General features: G+C 37.1%; 3 protein-coding genes across 6 annotated transcripts; 1 reads left to right on the top strand and 2 right to left on the bottom strand.

Moving 5' to 3' along the window:
- Nucleotides 1-857: 857 nt before the first annotated feature.
- Nucleotides 858-7,546, bottom strand: tdh2 (L-threonine dehydrogenase 2). Of its 2 annotated transcripts, none has more exons than XM_079632923.1 (9): nucleotides 7,383-7,546; nucleotides 7,035-7,197; nucleotides 6,253-6,295; nucleotides 5,948-6,018; nucleotides 4,120-4,269; nucleotides 3,780-3,952; nucleotides 3,201-3,291; nucleotides 2,779-3,048; nucleotides 858-2,517 (listed from the first exon to the last, which is right to left on the bottom strand). In XM_079632923.1, the coding sequence occupies exons 2-9, from the start codon at nucleotides 7,186-7,188 to the stop codon at nucleotides 2,372-2,374; spliced, it is 1,098 nt and encodes a 365-aa protein (XP_079489049.1). In that variant the 5' UTR covers nucleotides 7,189-7,197; nucleotides 7,383-7,546; the 3' UTR covers nucleotides 858-2,371. The 2 variants fall into 2 exon arrangements, with proteins under 2 accessions (XP_079489049.1, XP_079489048.1); XM_079632922.1 differs by having other exon boundaries at nucleotides 7,035-7,193; nucleotides 7,383-7,516.
- Nucleotides 7,547-8,038: 492 nt separating this feature from the next.
- Nucleotides 8,039-18,339, bottom strand: LOC307009023 (myotubularin-related protein 9-like). Of its 3 annotated transcripts, XM_079632401.1 has the most exons (11): nucleotides 17,907-18,339; nucleotides 17,448-17,474; nucleotides 16,749-16,857; nucleotides 15,932-16,057; nucleotides 15,121-15,294; nucleotides 12,543-12,760; nucleotides 12,267-12,428; nucleotides 10,792-10,933; nucleotides 10,402-10,622; nucleotides 8,918-9,069; nucleotides 8,039-8,792 (listed from the first exon to the last, which is right to left on the bottom strand). In XM_079632401.1, exons 1-11 carry the CDS (start codon nucleotides 18,089-18,091, stop codon nucleotides 8,611-8,613), a joined length of 1,698 nt encoding a protein of 565 aa, XP_079488527.1. In that variant the 5' UTR covers nucleotides 18,092-18,339; the 3' UTR covers nucleotides 8,039-8,610. The 3 variants fall into 3 exon arrangements, with proteins under 3 accessions (XP_079488527.1, XP_079488528.1, XP_079488529.1); XM_079632402.1 differs by lacking the exon at nucleotides 17,448-17,474; XM_079632403.1 differs by lacking the exon at nucleotides 17,448-17,474 and having other exon boundaries at nucleotides 16,749-16,799; nucleotides 17,907-17,925.
- A 1,161-nt stretch (nucleotides 18,340-19,500) lies between these two features.
- Nucleotides 19,501-22,873, top strand: fam167b (family with sequence similarity 167 member B). The gene is made up of 2 exons (XM_079632408.1): nucleotides 19,501-19,896; nucleotides 20,930-22,873. Exons 1-2 carry the CDS (start codon nucleotides 19,540-19,542, stop codon nucleotides 21,191-21,193), a joined length of 621 nt encoding a protein of 206 aa, XP_079488534.1. The 5' UTR covers nucleotides 19,501-19,539; the 3' UTR covers nucleotides 21,194-22,873.
- The last annotated feature ends 471 nt before the right edge of the window (nucleotides 22,874-23,344 follow it).

Genomic DNA, 23,344 nt, shown 5'->3' with positions numbered 1-23,344 from the left:
ATTAATCAGTATAAAATATAAAACATAAATTATTTCATTTCATTTTGTTATTTTATCCTTCAACAAATGAGAAAAATTAAACTGCATTTGAGCAGCCATTTTTAGAATTTGATTTATTGTTTGAAAATGTAAGAATTTGATTTCTCATTTGAGCAGCCATTTTAATAATTTTATTTATTATGTGATCATTTGATTTATCATTATATTTTGTTAGGAAACCTCTTCCATAAATGTTTTCTTAATGTTCTGTAATTTAATGTGCATAATGTTTTTCCTAAATATATAGTTTAATGCTGCTGTTGGTATATAAGTCCTTGAATGGTCTCGTAGTACGGTGTACATTTTAGGACATCCTCAGACCTCAGCCATATGAAGACAAGGCATCATGCCTCAGACTAAAAGGCTTCAGTCATTGGACAAAACGGCATCGCGCCTCAGACTGAAAAGCTTCAGGTCCTATCTCTCGGATCTCCTCCTGACTGAGTGTCAGTCTAAAAACAACTAGTCAACTGAGGCTGGTTCTGACGTTCAGTCTAATAAAACAAAGGTGAGACGCCTTAAAAAAACGTATTTTATTTATGGCTTTTAACCCATGACTGTTTATGTGTTTTATTGTATTATTTATGTTAGTATTAGCTTTTTTTAAGTTATGTAAAGCACATTGATCTGTGATCTGTGTTGTGTTGTTTTAATTGTGCTATAGCCTATAGCCCTAAAAATATATTGACAATGGCATTATCTGGGACACCTGAAGAAGTCAAAATGTAATAATATTGCCACAAAAATCCTGATTTTTAAAAACAATATTTTACATGATTCATTTTTAAAACAACACTGAACAAATACATAAACTGTTTGCTGTATTAAAGTCATTTATTTGACATACACTGCAATTTTCCACTAGTTCTGAATGTAAGTCATTAGCAACTTTTGAGGTTAAATGATCACTGAAAATGAAGGCAGTTTCAATTGTGAACACAATATGTTTTGTCCAGAAATCACACTTGCTTTTGGAAGGGGTGAGTCATTCTACATATTGTCTTAGTTAAGACTTGTTTTTATTTGTCTGCACTAGGCAATACAGAAGGCAGACTAAGACTTTCAGACAGGCAGAAGCTAAATAACTTTCCCCTTTCTATTGCAAGGCCTCCTTGGGTGTTTTATCCAGTAGTTTTGCTCTTCTAAATTAGCAAAAATGTAAAAAATATCTCTTCATAGTGTATAAATAATAAATCAGCAATGCTGAGTGATTAAGTACTTAATTCACATCACCACACTATACATTGTGAATCCAGAGCCTTTGATAACTGACTCCAAATAAATAAAGCCAATACAAGCAATAGTGGGCAGAACCCAAAATTCAGGTAACTGTGAATTCATCACAGATAGCAGTTGGAACAAAGGCAATATCATCTTTTGATTCACACTAGAGCTGGTAGTGAAGATTTTTCTGCCCATGGCTGTGTTCAAACCAAGACAGACGGTACATGGTCTAGACTCTAGAGCACTGTAGGGTGAAAGGTGTCTAATGGTCCTTACTGTATTTGTACAAAAAGACTAAAATTGAACTCCTCCCAAAAATAATGTCAGGATTGGTTAAGCAGTGAAAGCAGTGTTTTAGTTATAACATCATATCGTTGAAAGTCTTTAAGGGAAAATTGGGACCAGAACTTGCTATTTTCGTGAAGTAAAAAAAAAAAAAAAAGTGTGGTGTCTCTAAAATAATGAAATTGGACTGTTTCATCTATAATGTGTGCAATTATTATTATTATCATAGGCCATCATCAGCATTTTGTAGTTTTCTTGTTTTTCCCCTGTCCCATGATGACTAAAAAACTATGTAAGAATAGATCACAGAGTAGAAAGACTGCATCTGAAATACTATATAGAAGGAAAAAAACTGTATGTGCGCCAAGTTGTATGTCCGAAAACACTAGGCCGAAAAGTATCCAAATGACCTAATACTTCCGGCGAGATTCTGGAGTGCGCAGCCACTAGCAACTGATGCCATAGGTCACATGACAGTGACAACATGGCGGAAATAGCATGTCCGAATTGCATTCATTCTACACACATTCACACTATATAGAACATACTTTTCTTAGCAAAGCAAGTATCAAATCGAATGTAGTACCTACTATACGGTATGCGATTTCGGACGCAGCAAGAGTCTCCTGAGCAGTGAGAGAATGTGAGTTTTCACTGTTGGTTTACATGTTTTCTTCACAAGCATATGTTTGTAGAGAACTGTTAGTGTCAGCAGTTCTCTAACTGACAGAGAGTCCTGATCTAAAGAAATTTGAGATAGATAAGTTTAGAAATGTACTGGAAAAATGCTGGTGATTTGTGTTACAGTCCCTGAGAAGACCTGCTAGCTGACAGGTAGTCCTGCATTGGTTCTCTTTTCACGGATGGAGGCCAGCATGTCGCTAACCATCTCTGACAGGCCGTACTCAGGCTTCCATCCCCAATCCTGACGGGCGTTAGAGTCATCAAACCGCACAGGCCAGCTGTCCGCTATAGAAGGAACATAAATTTTAATGAACATTAAGATCATTGCATTAATGGATTGTTATCAAGGGTTTTATGGCCTGTTCCTTCATTTGTTTTGTACTTTTGAAATTTTAAAATACATGTATACGTCTTTAATTTGATTATTCCAGAAAAACACATACAGTACAGTGACCAAGAGGCATTATTTGTACAATAAAACAAAAAAAATAAAATTAATATGATTTCTGACTCTTTCAAAAGGTCATTAACTCACACTGCTCTTACCAATAGTCTGCCGGATGGTATCAGGATTGTACGTGACCCTCAGGTGGGGCAGGTGTTTACGGATCTCTTCTGCCACTTCCTCAGGTGTGAAGCTCATGGCTGCGATGTTGTAAGTACGCAGTGAAAGTCGGCTTTCAGGAGCTTGCATGAACTCAATGGTGGCCCTGTGGCAGTCAGAGATGTGCATCATGGGAAGCCGAGTGTTGGCACGCAAGTAACATTCATGGTGGCCGGTGCTGAGGGCATCGTGAAAGATCTGGACAGCATAATCTGAGGAAAAGAGGACATATATGACTAAATAGGTCAGATTAGGTGTGTTGTTTATTGTAAGCAAATGACAATTCAATGAATAAGTGAATAAGTTTGAAGGTGTGTGTCTTAATGTACAACTAAAGATTGTGTTTGTAAGTGAGGCTAGTTACCAGTGGTGCCTCCTCCTGGCTTGGTGTGGGCAGAAACGACTCCTGGGTATCGCAAGCATCGGAAATCCAGGCCGTATTTATGGTGGAGATACTGATCCAATCAGAACACAGTTAGAATGTTGGCATTTCATAATTAAATATCATGTAAGTCAGGGGTTCCACAACTTTTTTGTCAGCCGGACCTCTTTATTAACAAATATTTACTTGAAGTACCCATTGAGATTTTAAGTTAATATTGAAATAATTTAACAACATTTGCAAGTTCTCTGATGTTGATAATAAAAAATAATAATTATTAATAATAATGTTCTTCACTCTGAAACAGATAATACAGTTATTTAATTAAATTGTAGCCTTTGATTTGATCATCTCATCAATATTGCGATTATCACGCAGCCCCATTTATCCATTTATTTTAATTTTACGTTAGATTATTTATTGGGAAACCCTGATGTAAGTGAGAAATTGTTCACATTAAGCTTACAAAGTATGTATACATACATATACATATTGATTAATTAATTACTTAATTAATTTCCCCCCCAGACTAACTAGAACATAAAAAACATCAATCTTTACTTCCCCCATCAGCTCTGCATGGACTTTGGAAACTCCATAAATGGTGCGAGGTCTCTGGATGCAGAGGTCAGGGGCCGGGTCGCGGGGAGACGAAGGGCCAAATGCTCCGATGGTACTGGGTACGAACAGTCGCAAGCAGTTCTCCAGAGCCAGATCTAACACATTATGCAGACCTGAAGAAAGAGGAGTGGGGTGAGGAGAAGAGAAGATATCAGGACAGGGGCAACAGGAGAAGGACAGAATGTGGGACGTCAGGGATAGTGGAAACCTTACGTTGTAAATTAGGCAGTCATAGCACCTAACCCTAACGCTTAAAACATGTGTGACAGAGTTTTCCCACCTGTGATATTGATGGTGCGGGCGAGAGCCATGTTTGCTTCCCCGATAGCACTGAGCAATGCGCTATAATGCACCAGCCAGGTGATTCTGTTATTCACCACCAGCTCCCTCAGGTTTTTATAGTCCAGCACGTCAGCGTATACAAATGGGCCTGTAAGGTAAAACACACAACAGACGTTGGCGTTTAAATGCAAGCTTTATTAATAGGAATATGAATTGAAGTGATTGAAATGTAAATAAGGTTCAATTTGTTAACATGATCATGAACTCACAATAAACTATATTTATTACAGCATGAATCTAGGATAATGTTAATTCATATATTATCACTTAGCTAAAGCTGCAGTCTGTAGTTTTTCCTCTTTGTCGCCATCTCTGTTCTAAATCTGCAATTGCAGTTATTCGCAGAATTATCAACTTTACGTGGGTTGTGCCTCGGCACGGCACAGCGCGGATGAATCCAATTTTTGAGGAGAATGTGTCAGCCGCGCCGGTGTGGATACTGTCATTCAGAATCACAGATTCTACTTTTTGGAAGTATGACCAACATAAGAATTTTCACCGGAAAATGTCATCTAAACCGTAAGTACCGTAAGTAACATCCACTTTTGTTCTGACCAACTAAGGGAAAAACAGCATTGCAGTAAATCGTTGTAAATCATTGTAGTAAGTTGTCACTGGTGATTGAACCTTTCTGGAAGTTTAATTATATCAAGTGCTGTGAGAAAAGGCTATAAATCTCCACCTCCAACATCCTGACACGCAATATAGCCTATTAGCCGAGACACCTTCTTTATGTGTACAGATGTGACGTAATGACGCAAAGACATGCTCGAATTTCCCGCGGAAATCCACCAGTACCACTGGAATTAAAAATATTATTACAAGCTTACCGTTTTGAATCGAGCTAAGGCAAGCAGATAGTTTTGAACACAGGCTGGTTATGTACTTGCTCAAAATGTTATTTTTGGATCATTTAAAAAAAATACTTTTTTTAAGTTACAGACAGCTTTACATTAAGGTTTGAAATACATTTATGTTAATTTATACAAAAAGTGTGAATCTGCACAAAAACAAAATGCATTTACATTTATTAATGTTCAAAAGTTTAGGGTCTGTACAATTTTTTTATGTTTTTGAAAGAAGTCTCTTATGCGCACCAAGGATGCATTTATTTGATTAAATACAGAAAAACATACATAATATAACACAATATTGTGAAATATTATTACAATTATATTATAACTGTTTTCTATTTTGATATATTTAAAATTTTTATTCATTCCTGTGATGGCAAAGCTGAATTTTCAGTATCATTACTCCAGTCTTAAGTGTCACATGATCCTTCAGAAATTATTCTAATATGCTGATTTGCTGCTCAAGAAACATTTCTTATTATCATTATGTTGAAAATCTGCTGCTTAAATCATGATAAAAAAAATGTCAGGTTAGATGATTAGAAAGGCATTTATCACTTTTTGATCAGTTTAATGCATTATTGCCAAATTAAAAAATATGAATGTCTGAAAACCCACATTTTTGAACTGTAGACTATGTACAAATTGATACTATAAGAGTAATAAATGCTTTAAGATTTATTTCACCATAGCTATTAATTAATGATAACATATAGAGCCTCATCCGGTGTTACTGAAATGTAATTGGAGTGTTGAAATAAAAGAGCCGCATGATATAAAAAAAATTATAGCTACTGTAAACTTTACCAGCCAGTTCAAGGCACCACACTGTCCATGTGGCTCTATATATATGTTGCACCTGATGCAACCGCCTGCCCATATCAGAGCCGTATTGAGAGTCAGTCAACATACCCATGTTATAAACCTCAGCGGGAGGCCTCCTAATATCCGACAGGATGACGTTTTCCTTTCCATACTGCTGCCTGATGTAAAAGGGGTTAAATATGATTATGAAACAAAGAAGAAAAGTGAAACGTTCAGCGTTTGCAGAATTTCACAAAATCTACCTCAGGAAAATAAAAAGGTAACATTTTCACTGCACATATCAGCACAAAGCAAGGCAAATATCCAATCTATGCAAAGTTGTAAAAATTGTGTGTGCTGGAGTCTGATTTCAAATTTCTCCCACACTACACATCTTTCAGCTGTTCACTAACCTCAGCATTTGAGCTAGACCAACTCCAAGCTGTCCCAGGCCACCTTTCAACAGGAGAAAAACACATTCAACAATTAAAGGAGTTTACACATTAAAGCAACAAACATTTAACAACCAGAAATGTCACCACTCACAATGCCACAACTGAGCAGCAAGTATGCCGAATAAATTCCCTAAATCTAAATATTAATTAAAAATGTCACTTTTATGTGTGCATTATTTTGGAGGTCAGAGATGCTTAATAAAAGAAAACATCATACCACTCATCATGTGGGATCAAATATATAATTATATATATATTGCAGTGATTACTTTAGACTGATGCCTAAGACACATAGGCTAAGTAGGTAAATTTGGTAAGCGGTTAGAACCCATGCTATTTGTTGTTTGCCTGCAAATATAGTGCACGGGCAAATAAAGTACTCAAAAGATCGAAAAGCTCACAAATGCCAGTACAGTTTCATAAACAGGCCTAATTATTTTAAAATACGCTCCGTGATTGTTATTGTCCAGACATTTTTCAGCTCCACTTCAACTGACAGTCCATTTACACACTCTTTACACGCTATTGCACAAGCATAAAACAGCCGCGCGCTCCATTGTGCGCACGCGGAGCGCTTTTAACACTGTTTATTCCCAACCTATTGTCATGGCGATCAATAGGATCGCCTCTTACGTGGCATGGAAAACAAACATAGAAGACATGATGGAACGGATGACTTTTTCCACCAAAACATTACAGTTTATCACACGTTATTTAAGCAGCTGGGAAACAGATGGCACCTGTGATGAGGACTCGAGGACTGTCCGTAGGAGGCTCGGAGGACTCGTTGTTCGGCCATCGGTTGATTTGACGCGGCGACAAACTCATGCCGCGAACTGACCAACCTCTACTGCTACACAGCGAGCGGACACACACCCGGACACCTGACAGCATGTCGTCTATCTGTCCGTTATTAAACATTTCAGTCATCAAACAGAATGGTTCAGAAAGAAAACAGTAACTATTTTACATGTTGTTTCTTAGTTTTTTCCCAAACTTAAGGTCAAGTCTTTAAAATGTAACTTAGTTGATTGATACACGATTAATGTAAATCAGTAGCTAGTTCAAGAAAAAGCGCAACATCTCACCTTGAGCTTATCAAAACTTGAAATCCGTGATGATGTGAAACACGTGTCTTGCACCAAAATCACAACATTGCTGTTGTGTATCCGGAGGTGAAAAATTAAGTAAGTAAATAGTGCTGAAGAGAGGGATTTTCATGGTATTTAACCGTTAGAATTAAGAGATTACTGTCCGATTGGTTGCCGGAGGAGCGCATCGAATGACCATTGGATAAAAAAGCGGCCGGAGCAGAGAATGCTGGGAAATGTAGTTGTATCGTTATGCTAGCACATGCGGTCGCGTGATAATGACTGTGGTGGCCATTAGCGCTACAAGAGGCCAAACTTGCTGACGGGCTGCCCACTCCGGATTTATATTGTGTGGGTGAGTTTAGCTGAGCTGGGGCTTTACCCTGAAGACTTTATTGGCCAGTGAGATGTTATTGTTTGTGTATGTGCGCGCATGCGCAGATTCCCCTTCATAATTTTATAATCAAATAATGTGTATTTATAATTTATAGTAAATGTATAATGTCAAACATGTCAAATAATAATATAATAAAATCATTTCTGAATAGTCAAAAAATATGTATAAAAACATGTCAGTTACATTCTATAACATTTTAATACATTCTAAAATCAAATAAAAAGTAAATGTATCACAATACAAGCACGCTAGAAAACATTTTTAATAATATTTATTAAAATATTTCCCTAGACAAGTTATATTTTAAAATATCTGAATGCTGAATGTGGCAATTAACCAATCAGAATCAAGTATTCCAGAGAGCTGTGCAATAATTAATTAGGCTATAAACCATGCTCAAATGGCAAATGCTGAAACTTCTCAAACATGTATAAAATCACCTTCTGGTAGGTGTTCAAACTTCTCACATTCACCTGATTCAACATTCAGCTGTCTGTAACAGTGTGGAAATAGTTTACAGTAAAACATCATCATTGATGTTGTCTCATATATCACAGTAAATCCCAACAAACTACTCAAACACACTACAATAAACACATAATTTACATTAGCATTTTGCTTGAAAATAAGGCAGAGGACAATCAATATGTCTGATCTTCAAATGCAAGCATGTCTGATTACTATTCAATGACAGAACATCAGATTGCTTTCGTATATTACATTATATCTGATAAAGCTGATTGGCAGTGGTACTCATTTTATTGGACTAATTATTGCCAAGACATGCATAATAGTAACAGTCTCTACAATGTCCTTTCAACCATGAGGTCACAAAATAGTCAGCTCATCCATGAGGTTCTCAAATGGGGTCAAGGTGTCACAGTGTGTACTAGGCGTATTATTGGTCCGGTCAGGTCCTGCTCTCTCACGGTGTTTTTTCACAATGCTCCACACCTCTTCTCGAGCTTCCTCCATGTTCTGAGCATACTCAGTCCACCTGAGGAACAGCCCTACCAACAAACCCATAGAGATAATGAGGACCTACACACTAATAATACCAATAACATTATCACACCACAGCTGTAACTTTGTATTTATGTGTGTATTTAGTATTACTGAATAATCTGGACCTAACCTGTCCATAGTTGTAAGGACTGAGGATGCACTGAAGGCCAAATGGCTAAATCAGTGGGTTCATACAGTGGGTTGAGGTACTGCTCTTCAATATCAGGACTCAGTAGGGATTGAAACAAACAGTGTGTGTTCTCCTTCACTCCTGCAGCACATCTATCCCAGGCAAAAATAATACAGTATACATACATTACTGCTCAAAAGTCGAGTGTGTCAGTAATTGAAAAATATAGGGCGTAATTGAACGTTCCCCACAGACCCGCCCCCCTTAGTTACTGTCGCTATGTCCGACAAGCTACACCGCTCTTACGCTGCACCATGTTCTCACGCAGTGAAAAATACATCGCGGAGCAGAGAGGAGACTGACAACATGCTGACAGACAGGCCAGGTTACTTTTCGGTTACTTTTGTAATTAAACATATTCAACAATAGCCTGGTTCTACCAGACTCTCGTACATTTCATTTGTACAGAGAGTCTGGCCTCCCTCCATTGACAAGCGTTAACTTCCTTGTAGGCGCGCACTCTGTTGAAGTTTAAAACTATTGGATCTGCCCAGAGCCACTCAGGATCTGCCTTAACCAATCGCTAACGTTTGGTCGTGACATATGTCATGCGCCGGCCGCAAACACGTATCCGAATGATCAGAGGATTGTTTAGAATAAGATGTCTGTCAACGAGAGCTGCAGGTTTTGTTGTTCGAATTTAAGAATTCACGGAACAATTACAAATTCTAAATGTATATTTGATACTGAGGACAGTGATAATGTATTCAGTCAACTGTCGAAGCTGGGTCTAATCATTAACAATACGCCGCTGCGCTCGGTTCGGATCTGCCGCAAATACTGTGTAGTGATCAGTGATTGCTCGCATCTTTCTCCGCTGCCATTACTGAACTACAACTCAAACTAACGCACGACATCAACGTCATCATTCTCAGCCACTCCCTCTGTTCGCTGATTGGACCGGTGAAATTTTGATTTCAGAAAACCAAAGAATACACCACAATCCCAGACCTAGTACTGAAGGAAAATGAAAATTGAGCGGAAGTAGGTAGGAGGGCGGAGCCAGGCTAATTAAACAAAGTCACACCTTTCAAATTTGGTAATTTTTTCAAATAAATTTAAACAATAAATACCGTTTTGTGGCTCTTTAATGTGTTGTGACAGATCGCTGTAGAGCATCAGTTAAAGCTGCTCGTGAACCGACCATCTCTTCCTACTAGTTAATTTATAGCATCAAATAAACATGAATGAACATAAGAAGGAATGTTGTTTTAACCGCGGAAAGGCGCCAGTACACTCCATTTTTAAGTTCAAATCCTCCCATGTTAATCTACTAACTCTCCTGACTGCTTTGTCGGAAAAAATGGCGGATGGCGAAGTATGATTGGTCAGATCACCTGTCAATCAAGCTCCCTGCGAAGGGTTAATTGAAAGGTATAGTGCATAATAATGATGAGTGTCATATAGGGATAATTTGTGCCCACCTCTCCTGCTCGTTGTTACATAGAAATGTTCCATAGTTAGAAGCGTAAACCTCTTGTGCCAATCGGAGCAGCAGGGCCTCACTAAACTCCAGTGCCAGAGGAAATTGCCGCCACACCTGCCACACACAGTCAAGCAGCAGGAGGAAGGACGGGCACTCTTGCTTCAGACGGGCATGAGAATACGCCGAATGAGCACAACGCTGCTGGAAGGGGTGTCCAGCCTGAGAAACAACAAACATACAATTCATCAACTTTCTGACAATCAGATCTGAGAGCTATATTGGGTGTAGTTTATTAGAAAAGTGGCTTTGTTGGCATAATGCATCTGTAAACATTCACAAATTTCCCAGATACCTGAGCACAAATGATGTCACACAAACAAACATTCACCTGTATCCAGTCCCTCTCCAGCAGGCCGAGGAAGCCAGTGAGAGTTCTAGAGGCCGGGTGTAGGATAAGTTGAGCCAATGAGCTCACCAGCAGAGTGTTGTCTGTCCCTTCAGAGCCATGCACAAGCACAGAGTGACCATCCCTGCAAAAAACAGAGCACACACCAGAGCGATACATCTCAAAGCCATGTGTGTGCCAGGAGTGACCACACAAAAATAGACCATATGCAAGAACAATACAACCCAGAGCCATGCATAAGCACAGGATTTAAAAAACAACAGAGAAAAAAAATATGCCTACTATATATATATATATATATATATATATATATATATATATATACAGTATATACACACACACAGTGCTGGGTAGTAACTGATCACATGTAATCTGGATTACGTAACTATGCTTTAATTTACTTTGGTGACCACACAAAAATAGACCATATGCAAGAACAATACAACCCAGAGCCATGCATAAGCATAGGATTTAAAAAACAACAGAGAAAAAAAATATGCCTACTATATATATATATATATATATATATATATATATACAGTATATACACACACACAGTGCTGGGTAGTAACTGATCACATGTAATCTGGATTACGTAACTATGCTTTAATTTACTTTATTATTTATTTTTACAGGGACAATGCACAATTAAGAGTAATTGCACCAGAGTTAGCTAACAGCTAATACCAGATTACAAAAATGAAGTACTTGTAATTAGATTAGATTTTAAAATTCATAATCAGACTACAGTTACTTTAATATTGATTACATGATTACATATTATTGGCAGTAAATCATTCATAGTTTATTGATTTTCACTAATTCTTCTTTTTCATGTTTTAAATTTTCCTTTCTAAAAAATCATATCACTTGTATTCATTCAGAAAGTCTTCTAGTTTTGCGAAATTGTATACACAGACCAGATAATAACATGGAAAAATTAACATGTATTTCTGTCCTTGGATGGCTTTTATTACTTAAAAATTATTTATTTTAATTGTACATTTTTATGATGTTTTTAATTAAACTTATTTAATTAAACTTTATTTCACTAAACTAAAAAAAAAACATCGATAATAATAAGAAATATTTTTCAGCTTTGCCATTACAAGAATAAATTAGGAAACAAATAAATAAATATGCTTGTCAACCATAACTGACATCAAAAACATTAAAACATACAATTCCTAATATATATGTATCTGTAAGTTACACAACGGCTGTGGATAAAATAATAATAGACAGATTGTAAAAAGCAAACCACAATAATAGTTAAAGGTACACTAGATAATTATTATTGAGCCAGTACATAGACAATCAGTGTTAAACCGAGTCACTACAGAAAACCTACAATAATTTAATAAAACTGCAACTTTATGTTTTAACCACAGATGGTGACAGAGAGCCCAGAATTATGTAGTGTCCCTTTAAAAGACCAAAGTAATAGATCTCCCCACCTCTCCACACACTCTACCACCAGTCCTGCAGTGGACAGCGCACTGTGAACATGAGAAAGCCATTTGGAGTTCTCCAGTTTACTAAGCCAGCGGTCCACACTGTGAGACGGGTCACTACACGCTTCCACCAGCTTAATAAGACTCTCCTGCAGAACCTTACCCCTGGAAACACACACGATGACATGCAAAATAAAAGTCAAAGACAGATCTGTTTCAAAGTCAAATGTGTTACATCATTTCAGACAATTACAAATGACTTGTAATATTCCCTCTCACCTTTCATGGTGTCTATGGATTCTTTTCCAGTGACTATAACAGGATTTAGACTCAAAACCTCCCCCTGTCATCCGGGCCTGCTGGGCTTGCTGGGTAGAACGCAGATCGATGATGTAACCCAACACTGACCCATCAATCACAGCCTGGAGAAGGAGCTCATCCTCCTTACATCTCTTCCTATTGGCTCCTGTCAAGGGCTGGCTACTTCGCATGATCACCTAGGCAATGGATGCAAATAACTTTTACTTTGTATGAATTTATTAGCCTACAAAATTTAAAATTGATGCATTTTTCGCTTTGATGAAAAATGATTCAATGCTGGAAACAATGTTACACCTTTGTACAGGTTTATGGTTGTACTGTTCTTTCACACCAATACACTACATACACTTATATTTGAGACATGGTCATAGCCAGCTACAGTATGAGGTCACAGAGGTCCGGACCTCTGTTAAAATTTTAAGTTCTCTGAATGACTAATTAGGCGTTTACAACTCCTCCCGTGAGTGACTGCATGTATAATTCAGTTTAGTTCGATTTTTACAGTTTGCTAGATTGTTTAGTCCCCATGGTGAGAAAATTATGGAGAGCGATTGATGTCGCTGCGAGACACTGGCAGAGTGAACGGGGCTTGAGAGAGAATTATGAGTGAGGACGCAGATATAAGGGTCTTTAGACTTAGACTCACTTACACCACTTTATTCCCTTAAATGCATGACTTTTTCACCAATCATTATTACATATTCTATCTATCTAATCAATATTACTATAGTTTTCAACATCTTCAAAATCAATATTTTGATCACTGACAGTTTCTTCACCAGATCCATCACCAACTGAAAGTGACACTAATATTTGATTGTGTTCAGTACGTGCTCTACAGTAAATCGCTGAACCATTTTAAGTTTTGCTGATAGTACTTTCTATTCTTTTGTTTTCTGCCTGTGGTAACTATGATTGAAACGTCACTTCATCATTATGTATCAGACATTGCCACTTTGTGGAATACAGGTTAATGGCACTTATTCAGTCATCAAAGATTAAATTATTGTTGTGCAGAAAAAATATATTTATACTGTTACACCAGCCTGTTCTCACCCAAATGCGTCTCTATAGCACGCAGTGTGTTTATCGTGCAATTTATACGCGAAAATGAGTTTTTACGTGGATATGATACGCAGTTTTGCGCGTGCATATGATACGCACTTAATTTCGTGATATACACACGCACCCCACACCACTAATCCTACCCAAGCGTATAATACACACGCACCCTACCCCACCCTAAACCCAACCATGTGCTATCCATGCGTATACTATGCACGTAAAAACTCATTTTCGCGTATATATTACACGATAAACACACTGCGTGCTATATAGACGCATTTGGTGAGATCGGGTTGGTTACACACATTGGGTCGTTAGCGACCCTATACAATTTTTACATAAAATGAATGGGAAAACAGGCATTCTTTTATAATTATATATTGTTTTCATATTATATTGTTTATAATGAATTGATTGTGGAATTCTAAGAAGGTTGATGTCTAATTTTAAAAAAAATGAATGAGGAGGAGGTAGTGAATGATGTCCCGGGTCACTAAAGACCCGAGGTATGCGTTTAAGTTTTAATGTGACATTTTAGGAAGTTAATAAAGTGGGAAGTTTCAAGTTAGGGTTAGTCATATCTTTATTTTATTTCCAAAACACAAGATTTCAGCTGATTTCGGGCTTATTCTTTTGGTGGGGAGAGGGATGGGTGGGGGTTGTTGTTTTTGCAGCAATATCTGGCAACACTGAATCGCCACCACTTAAACTGACAGAAATCAAAAAAGGCCAATGTTAAAAATGCGTGGTCAGGTTATTGCTGACAGCACATTCGTGATGTTATCTGTAAGAAACAGTTTTAACACTATCAAAAACAGTAGCAAGATAATAACACTAGTACACAGATCTGTAGAACAAGTAGGTTAGGTTACAGAATGAAAATATGCCAACTATGCAAACACTCGAGGAAGGTTATTCTATTTTATTGCAGTTTAGTAGTTAACAAAGTTTCATAAAGTCATGCTAAAAACATTAATAGAGCACTAGACAAAGTTCGGTACTTTATTTTACAGTGCCCTTGTTACATAATGTTACATGTACTTACTATAGTAATAACAGTAAATTATGCATAATTACATGCAACTAACCCTCAACCAAATCCTAATCCTATAACCCTAGTAAGTACATGTTAATTAATGTTACTCGTATAATTACACTGTAACGATGAAATCTTAAAATAAAGTGTAGCCCAAAGTTCTTATCATTTATCAACCATATAGCAATGCTTATTAAATATATTACAGCAATAAGTACATGAATAATAAACTAAGTATACATTTACCTAGCCTATAGTAAAGTATTAACAAATTGTGGTTTAATAAATAAGGTCTAATTTAACAAACAGACAGAACAGAGAGAGTGTACCCAAAAGTGTAGAATCAATGGCAAAAAGGTTTCGACAAAATACCCTAGAAATCACTAATTTTTTTAACCCTGGTTACAGCCATAATTTGAAGCATCCTACACTCACCATTCCGTTCCTATGGTGACAGTAGGAGAGCACAGGAAATCTGCCGCCCTGTCTGAACCGGGCTGACTGGACCAACTTCTCATCATCCACCTCGCGAGGCACAATGACCGCATGTGGATACGATGGGCATACAGAGTAATCTGAGTTTACTGTACTGACTCTCCACCTGTCCCACTGTTCACACACACATGCACATATTATGAACACACACACAAGCATGTAAATGTATACAGTTAAATATATATGCATACATGCTTTATATATTTAGACATATTAGTTATAAATAGTTATAACTATATTCTTATAAATAAGCAATTTTATAAGCTACATACAGCATATAAAACTGAGTGACAAGTAAAAAACACAGTAATTGATACAAATATGATGCCATGCCAAAAGGAGACGAGAGATAAACATCTACAGCTATGGAAAGAAATGAAGGCCCGTGAAACAGCTGTGAGATGACAATGGGTGATAATGAAAGCTATGGAAACAAACAAGGAATAGAAAATAAAAAAATATGCATATGGGTTAAAAACTATTAGAGAAAGCATACACACTGTTTCCTGTGAATTTAAGTGTCCACATGTCTCACAACTGCTTTTAGTTTCCTGTGGCAAACAAAGTGCTTCCTGTTTGACTTCCTTTCAGGAAACTAAGCAATGGCTTACATTAAATAATGATTTTGAACATCATTTGTTTGTGTTTGTCTATTTTCTTGTGTCAAAATGTGTCTCAAATTGAGAGAATTACAGAATGACATTAACTGGTCTGAAGAAAGGGGAAGTGAAAGTGAAAGAATACAGCTCACCAGTCTTTCTGTTTGTTTGTAATATTTCTCTGTTGAGGACAGGCCCCACGGGCCATGCAGAGTAAGGTGTGACGGTCTATGGAAAAAGGGATACATCTCTGTCACACTTTCCAGAGCCGAGAGAGCCTACAGAGACATGAGACAATATCAGAGTTAACTCTCATTTAAGATGAGGCAGTGCTGGTCTCAACATTTATTTTACTGCCGGTGGTGTCTAGAGTGAAGATTGGCTTCTTCTTTCAGAATATATTCAGCTTGATGTCATCTTAAGTCATCTTTAAAAGTAATCTTTTAAAAGAGATGCCATCTTTTATGACCAGTTGCAATGACCCATAGTATTTAGGATTTTCCAGGATGCTTTACTGACAAGAGGATATACTGACGATCTCAATATATTCATTTTTAATTTATCGGTATCTGACAATATTGCATATTTAATTGTGAATGGTAATTTCCCCAATTTGTACATTTGGATAACACCTTTGCAATCATCTAATCCTAATTCAAAGTGAATAATTAAAAACACTAATAATATTGTAACACTGCTAAATGTACGCTTTAGCAAATCTCAGAATGAATCTTCATTTTTCATACTGCACTTTATGTTATGATTTACTTTTCCTAAATTTACTTTTTAGTTTTAGAAAGGCAGAAATGTTTGTTCGAATGTACATTCAAAAGTTTTTGGTCAGTACAATTTTTTTTAAATCAAATGGTAAAAAAAACAGACACCAAAATTATTTTTAACCTATTCCTAAAAATGAGCAATATTTATAATCGCTGTCGCAAGCATGAGTAGTGAGAACAATATTAGTACCTCTATAGAACTGGCTATGTTCAGACATTCCTCCATTCCAGGAATTTCCAACTGAAGAACAAGCAGGTCCTTACATTTAATGGTGATAGTACCAGAGGATCCCACAGCCCTGTATTAGACACGTACAAACACCCCCACACACATTTTTAAGAACATACTCAAATTCTCAAATTCCATACAATCATCCCCATTGGGGCCTCAGAAGAGACAGAAGCAGGAAGCAAAAACAAGCCATGTGCGTAAGGCTAGCAGAGAGACACTGAGATAAATAGAGAGGTATGACTGAGCTCTAAATAGAACTTTAATAGAATGTAGTTCCTCTCCGTATATGGACATTAGATTACAAACATAAATATATATTGCACAAATAGCTGCTTTGCATGTATTCAAAACACAAAAAGCATGTCAGAGTGATATGATCTTTTGCGTAAATGCTCATTGCGAAGCACAAAAGATCTTGCAAAATATGCTTCTTCTGTTCTCCTCCCTGCCATAAGCTAAGAACACATTGCCAGCGCAGCTCATTTTAGAAGTTGCCTTCTTATGCTGAAACGAGATGCTGCCCACTGCCACTGATCTCCTCATTTTTTAACATCACTGTATTCAATTAACAGCAGATCCCAGATCAGAATAAAACGGCAGCTTCAATGAGCAATGACAGTCCACAAATCAAACATTGGGCCTGCTTTAGAAGTGTACCTGGGGTATCCGAAAAGATTCTCGACACTGACACGAAGGAAAGGGATGGGTTATATTTAGAGAAAGAGAGAATTAGAGTTTAATATTACAGAAGCAGGTCACTTCAGGGATCAAACACACACAATTTTCTAACCTTATCTGATGTAATCATGACCCAAAAGTGATTCAAAGAGTATATTTGCACGTAATAATGAGAATATGAATTATGCATTTACAAAGAACAGGCGTATTATTAATTTAGGCTATGCCTACATGAAAAACAATCCTGGTGAAATAAAAGTCCTTAATATTGTAACATTAAACAATAAGTCAAAATATTACTTAACATAACTATATATATATATTAAATATATTTGGCTACACCAATAAAACGAAATTGAAATACCAGCAACCCAATTTAGTCTGGTTTATGATTCCCTCCTAGCAGGGAATAATCCAGTTGATGAACAGCATGTCTACCTTTTCTCAGTGGCATCGATGTTTCTGAGGAGAATGAGAAGTTGCCAGGAATCTTCATCCTTTCTGTCTGAGAACAGAAGGTGGTGGCTGGTAACGCACAGGGTTCCTCTGAGCGCTGGATGGAAAGGTCTTCTCAGGGTTACATCTTCAACATTAGCCGTCTTAATGTGCTCCGACAACTCCATTTCACAATATCAACAACCACCATCTGGTAGGCTGCTTCTCGAGTTTAGAGAGCTGGTGGGCGAGCCACTCCTCGGGGTCTCAGTTTTCCGCAAATGTTTTAAGGCAATCCTTTACAAAACTGTGTCCTACCTCTTGATGTCAATGTAGGCTAAACTTACCGGCATCTGGTAAATATAAATGACACTAATTGACAGTGCGCGAGCGGCGGGAGGTGTGTCTGCTCGCGCGATTCATAAGAGTTTGGTTTGCTTCTTTGCTTTCGTTTCCGTTCTTGAAGTCCCAGCCCTCTTCTCTTTTTGTGATGTTTCTGTTTATTGTTGTGGCTGTTTTTTTCTTCCCGTAATCACTCTTCCTGTCATAAGCTGTGAAGTAATCTGTTACAGTTTTTAGAGATCTTTCAACTGAGATGCTTGAGAGGATGTCTCTGGACCATGCTGCTGCTGCTGCTGATGATGATGGTTAAAACACATGGTGCATGGTGGTGGTAGGAGCATGAAAAATTGACACGGGGGAGGGCATAATCTACAGCCAATCAATTAAGAAATACATGAATAAAGCAACACATTTTTTTTGTGCAAAAATAAGTGACAAAAATGCTGAATGAAGTGTCATTTCAAGTCAACATTAGTCGGTGCATCTTGACTGGAAATGACACTTCATTTAGCATTTTTGTCACTTATTTTTGCAAACATTTTTGTTGGACTATATAGCATAGTCTAGACATAGTCAGTATAAATTAAGTGTTTTTTTAAATGGAGTACGGTTTAGAGAAACTCTTTTTGCATTGTTTTGCTGTTATCACTGTAAAGCTACTTTGAAACAATCTGTAAAAAGCCCTGTATCAAAAGGGGGCACTAACATGCCTACCGTTCATTTTAGAATAATAAATTATATCTGACGGATTCTGATGCTAGATTGTAATTCTTAGCTGAATAGATTCTTGCTGCAATTCCTCAACATTAGCAGAAGATGGAGACATTCTGTTATAAAACAGTTGCAAATAAAAGACTCATGTTTGGTGCAGTCGCGATGACTTGTTGATGTGTGAGTGGATGTAAAAAGTGTGAGCGAGCTTTGGGCCACAAGATAGGCCTACATCAGTTAAATATTTACTGTCATTTCTTAGTTGCCTTTGTGAAACCATGTTGTGTGATGAAAACTGTCTGTCCTGGAACCTAACACTTTTTCACTTTAGCCATATGTGATTTATTTGTGAGGTGTGTGAGAAGCTGTTTACTATAGGTTTTAAGGGAGCCAGTGCCACTTGAATAGTTTCACATGGGAACACGAAATGTTGCAAGTTCAGACTGTCTAAAGTTCTCCGATTAAACACTGATCATGACTTTAGGCTGCAGAACATGGGCGGTCACTTCTCTGTCTATATAAACATGAGCTCAGCACACCTCTTGAGATTAATCACTCGTGCACATGATCAGGCACAGTACACATGTCTGAACAGTCACAAGTCACAGTCTCGCCCAGGAATGAAAGCAGCTCAGTGATGGAGTTCAGAGAGCTGGGAGCAGACGAGAGCTCTGAGGGAGATATGGAGGATCTGGATAGTGTGAAAGCCCTGACAGAGAAACTCAAACTCCAAACGCGCAGACCGTCGTACTTAGAATGGAAGGAGCGACTGCAGGCTCACCCGTGGATTGATGCTTCACAGAGTTCAAATGTCAGCAGCCCAGGATCTGTGGAGGAGGACATCCAGCCACCCGACATCTGGAAAGATGGGATGCCTTTTAAGAATATATGCGGCTTTGATACTATAGACGACGCGTTACAGTGGCTCAGAAACGAACTGGTATTGTATTTATAGCTATTTCATATATTTCATATATCAATATTTTTTAAATTATTTTTTACTTTTGACTAAGTTAGATATGGTCATTGTCTATGGGTTTATCTATCTATCTATCTATCTATCTATCTATCTATCTATCTATCTATCTATCTATCTATCTATCTATCTATCTATCTATCTATCTATCTATCTACTATCTATCTATCTATCTATCTATCTATCTTTCTATCTATCTATCTATCTATCTATCTATCTATCTATCTATCTATCTATCTATCTATCTATTTTCAAGTTCTTCTTAAACATTCAAGAAACAATACCATTTCAAATTAAGCAGCATTAATATAATCAAAAGGACGGTATAGTTTGTAGAATAGGCCTATTTAAATTTCAAACAAATGCTGTTCTTTTGATCTTTCTACTGTAGGCCTATATCCTGAAGATGCATCACGTCGTCCACAAAAATATTAAGGCACATGTAACGCTGGAGTAGAGGCAACTGAAAATTCAGCTTTGATATCACAGGAGGAAAATTGCATTTTCAAAATATATTCAAATAGAAAATATTCACAATATTACTGTTTTTTGTTGTTGTGTTTTTTTAAACTATATTTTATAGTGTATGAAAATGCCACATTACTTACTGTTAAATAAGTATATATAAATAATAGGCTACATAGTCTATTATAACAGTTAAGCAGGCAATTTGATTTGGCTAATATAAGCCAGACTGCTGTGAAGTGAGATACATGTCAACTGAAATTAAAATCTTTGGCATATACAACACAGGTGACATGACTCTTGTCTATTGGCATATTAAAATTAAATGCCACACAGCACAGGTGCAAAAACTTGAGTGGGTGTTCGACAGAAAGGTGTACACAATTCCCTGCATGTGTGACTGCTGTTCCGAATAATTTAACCTTATATAGGCCTACTGCTGGTTAGCAAAGTATCTGGTTTTAGCTGTAGTCCACCGCGATGGGTAAGCTATAAAATCCTTCTCTCTCTCTCACACACATTTTTTTCTCAGAGGGAGATGCAGATGCATGATAACCGTCTTGCACGGCAGTTGATTCGCTTACGGGTGGAGATCCACAGGCTGAAGGTGGAACAGGTGTGTCACCGTCACAAAGAGATGTTGGATGACGCCACGTATGAGCTGGAGGAGTGCGAGGAGGACTCAGACCTGCTGTGTGACATCCCCATGAAAGCCGCCTTCACTCTTTCCACAACTCTCAAACATATTGGTCTCACCAAAATGAACCTCAACTCCAGACGATTCTCACTCTGTTGAGGGCGATGAGAGACGCCCCTCAAGAAAACTCAGTGCAGGACATTTAATGTATTACTGACACTGGAAGCCAAAGTTTTATTTCATTAAATTTGGACTATAATAATAATAATAAAAACGTCCTTTTTCTTTAAATCACTTAGCTTTATTGAACTTTTTTAAACTAGACTGGTGGTCATATCTGGAAATGCCAGCACAACAACTATTAAACCACTTGTGAAAGGGGACTCACCACACGTCTGAGAAAGTCCTCAGAGTTGGGAAAGAGTTTATATTTGAATAAATCTGAGCTGATCTAAGAATCAGGAGGAACCTGCTTCTGTGTCAAAAGGCGTGTGATTGGCACACACTCCCATCAGTGTTCCTGACTGCTCAGGGGACAAAACACTCTCCCGTCGGCTTGGCTGGGATCCCGAGCTACAGCCTCACAGGAAGTGTGAGTTTGTGTTCAGGCATTTTGTCACCTTGTCTATTAAAACCTAAAAATAACACACACTCTCAGGCTCAGAGCTGCAGCAAGTAAAAAGCTGTTCAGCCCACTTTCGGTGGTTGGTCTAATGTACGTTTTTTGCTTGATGTTCAAGAATGTTGTGCTTGGGAAACTTTAATTTACACAGTAAGGTTACTTTTTAAATGAGTACTTCCACAGAACCCATTAAAGATCAGTTTACTTTATTACAAGTACTGGAATTATAGCACTATACTTTTGTGCATATACTGTATACTGTGTACGTGCTAAAGCTTCATGATAAAATCAAAACAAATTAAAGAGGACCTTAATATTTTTTACAAATTTCATCTTGGGACTGAATGTGCGTTAACAATTTTTAAAAAATATATTATAGCCTATATGAAATGAATACTTCTATTCAGCAAAGATGCATTACATTGATCAAAAGTGAAAAAAGGGCTTTTACATTGTAATAAGATTTCAGTTTTATATATTTACTATATTTTCTGTATTTTTGATCAAAGAAATGCAGCCTTCACTCTAAAAATTCTGGGTTGTTTCAACCCATGTTTGGGTCAAATGTGGACAAACCCAACCATTGGGTTAAACAAATTTATTTGACCCATTTGTGACCCATACATTTTTTTAGAGTGTTGGTGAGAATAAGAGTCTTAATTTCGAAAACATTCAAAAAATCTTAAAGACCCCAAACTTTTGAACAGTAATGTATGTTTTTTGATTAATCAAATGTTTGATGTACAAACTAAAAAATGCTTTAAAAGTTGCCTGAAATTAATAAAGATGTCTTAAAATTAATTTGAAGAGATATTGTGATATCATCCATCCATGCTTATTGAGAAAAACCTCCTTCACTATAATTAAAATGTAAAAATATTTGTAAATACATGCATTTAAAATCTTCAAAATGTATTCTCATATGTTAAATTAATCAATTTGTGTAATTATCCAAACAGTTTCATGTAGTTCTTATCTTGCTTTGCCTCTTCCGTCTTGCACATCCTGACAAGAATAAACACAGAAAGTTTTTATGCAGTGTTGTCACAGGAAGGAAAATAGATGGTATTTCTCAGACAAGGCTGGATTTATATTCATATAACAATGGACCAATTGCTTTATTGATTGTTACTGCAGAGACAGGACTGGCTGTCTGAAGGAGCCATGTGACTGCCAATAAATGATCTCATGCTAGATAAATACATGGAGAGAGAGAGAGAGAGCTTTGATCTGCTTTTTTTCCCTAAAGCTGTTCTCAACACTGATATTACAAGTTTTTGTAGTTTATATATCTCATAAGGCATTAGGGCAAGTACATTCATTGAACATCTCACATGAGGATTACTCCTTTGAACAGAAACATGAACTATTTTTGTCACCTGAGAAGACACAAACAGTGGTTAGTTGTGTTCCACATACAGATTCCCTCGAGGCCTAGAAAACAAACACTATACCATGAAAGTGCCATTATGCTTTGTAGAGTTTAAACGAAACCATCATGATAACCTACCTAAACTTACTTTTATTTGACGTGAATTCAAAATGTTTGATTGTTTTGTTGTTACATATATAGACTATCTGCATTTAGAATTAATACGTTCCTGCAAAAAAAAAAAAAGAGTTGATATTCAGCATCGTCTGGTATAACAAGTTTTTCAAAAGTTTTAAGGCCAAGGACTGCCAAAAAT

Source organism: Phoxinus phoxinus (assembly GCF_949152265.1).
Source record: "Phoxinus phoxinus genome assembly, chromosome: 13".
Classification (NCBI taxonomy): Eukaryota; Metazoa; Chordata; class Actinopteri; order Cypriniformes; family Leuciscidae; genus Phoxinus; species Phoxinus phoxinus.
The sequence above is the reverse complement of the archived record's forward strand: the minus strand, read 5'-3'. Positions and strand labels throughout refer to the sequence as shown.

Excerpts from the sequence above, each read along its gene's own strand:
- tdh2 (XM_079632923.1), bottom strand. The coding sequence starts at position 7,188 with ATGCTGTCAGGTGTCCGGGTGTGTGTCCGCTCGCTGTGTAGCAGTAGA. Across the intron at positions 4,270-5,947 it reads CGCTGAGGTTTATAACATGG|GCCCATTTGTATACGCTGAC; the intron begins GTATGTTGACTG and ends TTTACCTTACAG. Across the intron at positions 2,518-2,778 it reads TACCATCCGGCAGACTATTG|CGGACAGCTGGCCTGTGCGG; the intron begins GTAAGAGCAGTG and ends TTCCTTCTATAG.
- LOC307009023 (XM_079632401.1), bottom strand. The coding sequence starts at position 18,091 with ATGGAGTTGTCGGAGCACATTAAGACGGCTAATGTTGAAGATGTAACC. Across the intron at positions 16,058-16,748 it reads ACATAGCCAGTTCTATAGAG|GCTCTCTCGGCTCTGGAAAG; the intron begins GTACTAATATTG and ends ATGTCTCTGTAG. Across the intron at positions 10,934-12,266 it reads GTGGTAGAGTGTGTGGAGAG|GGATGGTCACTCTGTGCTTG; the intron begins GTGGGGAGATCT and ends TGTTTTTTGCAG.
- fam167b (XM_079632408.1), top strand. The coding sequence starts at position 19,540 with ATGTCTGAACAGTCACAAGTCACAGTCTCGCCCAGGAATGAAAGCAGC. Across the intron at positions 19,897-20,929 it reads AGTGGCTCAGAAACGAACTG|AGGGAGATGCAGATGCATGA; the intron begins GTATTGTATTTA and ends TTTTTTTCTCAG.